At 66.2% G+C, this 1,297-nt stretch overlaps 2 protein-coding genes across 2 annotated transcripts; one reads left to right on the top strand and one right to left on the bottom strand.

Annotated features, from left to right (window-relative positions):
• Positions 1–29: 29 nt before the first annotated feature.
• On the bottom strand, positions 30–714 carry EMIHUDRAFT_125095 (peptidase M16; the record flags this gene model as incomplete). The annotated part of the gene is made up of 2 exons (XM_005759743.1): positions 30–143; positions 226–714. Coding segments are annotated over 2 exons (603 nt in total), but the record flags the coding sequence as incomplete, so codon positions are not given.
• A 425-nt stretch (positions 715–1,139) lies between these two features.
• EMIHUDRAFT_60642 (hypothetical protein) lies at positions 1,140–1,292 on the top strand (the record flags this gene model as incomplete). Its single annotated transcript, XM_005759742.1, has 1 exon — positions 1,140–1,292. A coding segment is annotated over one exon (153 nt), but the record flags the coding sequence as incomplete, so codon positions are not given.
• Between the last annotated feature and the right edge of the window lie 5 nt (positions 1,293–1,297).

The following is a 1,297-nucleotide window of genomic DNA, read 5'->3' as shown; positions in this document are numbered from 1 at the left end:
TGCTGGAACTCGGACTCGATCGCCTTGACCTCGCGCTCGCTCGAGCCCCACGCAAAGCGCGGCGCCGCAAAAAACTGGCAGAAGCGGTCCAACCCCTCGCGCAGGTAGTTTGGGTGCACGTCAAAGTAGAAGCACGTCGTCTCCTGCGGGGGGCGAGGAGGCCGGCGCCATGAGAGAGAGAGGCGGATGGGCCGGACGGAGGCACCTCCCCCGCCCTGCCATCACCGCGTCCGTCTCGCCGTTGTCTTCTCCGCCGTGCGAGCTCAGGAAGGCCGCCCACTCATTCTCGTCCGGGTACTTTTCGGTCCCCATGAAGACCATATGCTCCACAAAGTGGGCGAGGCCGTTGGCATTCGGAGGGTCGCTCAGGTAGCCCACGCCCACGCAGAGGGCGAAGGACGCCTTCTTCACCGAGTCCGCGCCCTCGCCCTCCGAGTCCGCGCCCTCGCCCTCCTCCTCGCCCTCCTCGCCCTCCTCGCCCTCCTCACTGTCGCCCTCGCCCTCGTCCTCATCGCCGTGGCCGTCGCCGGTGTCCTCCTCCGCCGACATCTGTGGGTCGGATATCAGCAGCACGCGCATCGCATTTGGCAGCTCGACCAGCCTGTAGCTCCGATCATCAGTCGACGGCTTGGCAAGCGCCTCTCCCTCGCTGAGCACGCGCACGGGTGGCGGCGTCCCTCGTGCCCGCTTAGCGCTTGCTGACGGCGGGCGCATGCGCAGCGGCAGCACGGACAGCGGCCACGCGAGCAGCAGCACGAGAACCCCGGCACACGTCGTGTCGCAGGCTGGCGCGCAAGCGAAAACCCGGCTGAATTCTTCTTTCGGCTCTTGGCAGGGCTTTCACACTGACTCGCGCCACAAGGCCAGTATACTCGGATCCTGAATTTCTTCTGCTCTGGATACATGTTCCAGCTCTCTGCTCTCTTGGCGTACTCCTTCGCTCCGCCTGCCAGGTGCCCTGCCGCTCCCTCGCTCTTCGGCGTCCGGCAGTCAGGAGCGACGGCTGCAACCGCGGCGTCTGTTTGGGAGCTCCCGTTGCCGTTCACCTGCGCGTGCGGGTGTGGTGGCAGAGTCCCGCTGTTCACATCGAGCTCCCAGGACGCAGGCGGCGCGGTGTCGGGCGCCTCGGTGGCGGCGCTCAATTCTACAAGAGGTTCATCTCGCCACTGATCCCGCCAGGCTGCCGCTTCATACCCACGTGCTCCGAGTATGGACAGCTGGCCTTCAGGCAGTATCCGCCGCTGCAGGCTCTGGTTCTCACCGCGTGGCGCCTCGTACGCTGCAACCCTCTCCATCT

Source organism: Emiliania huxleyi, assembly GCF_000372725.1.
Source record: "Emiliania huxleyi CCMP1516 unplaced genomic scaffold EMIHUscaffold_7973, whole genome shotgun sequence".
Lineage (NCBI taxonomy): Eukaryota > Haptophyta > Isochrysidales > Noelaerhabdaceae > Emiliania > Emiliania huxleyi.
Note: the sequence above shows the minus strand (reverse complement) of the source record. Positions and strands in the feature narration are given on the sequence as shown.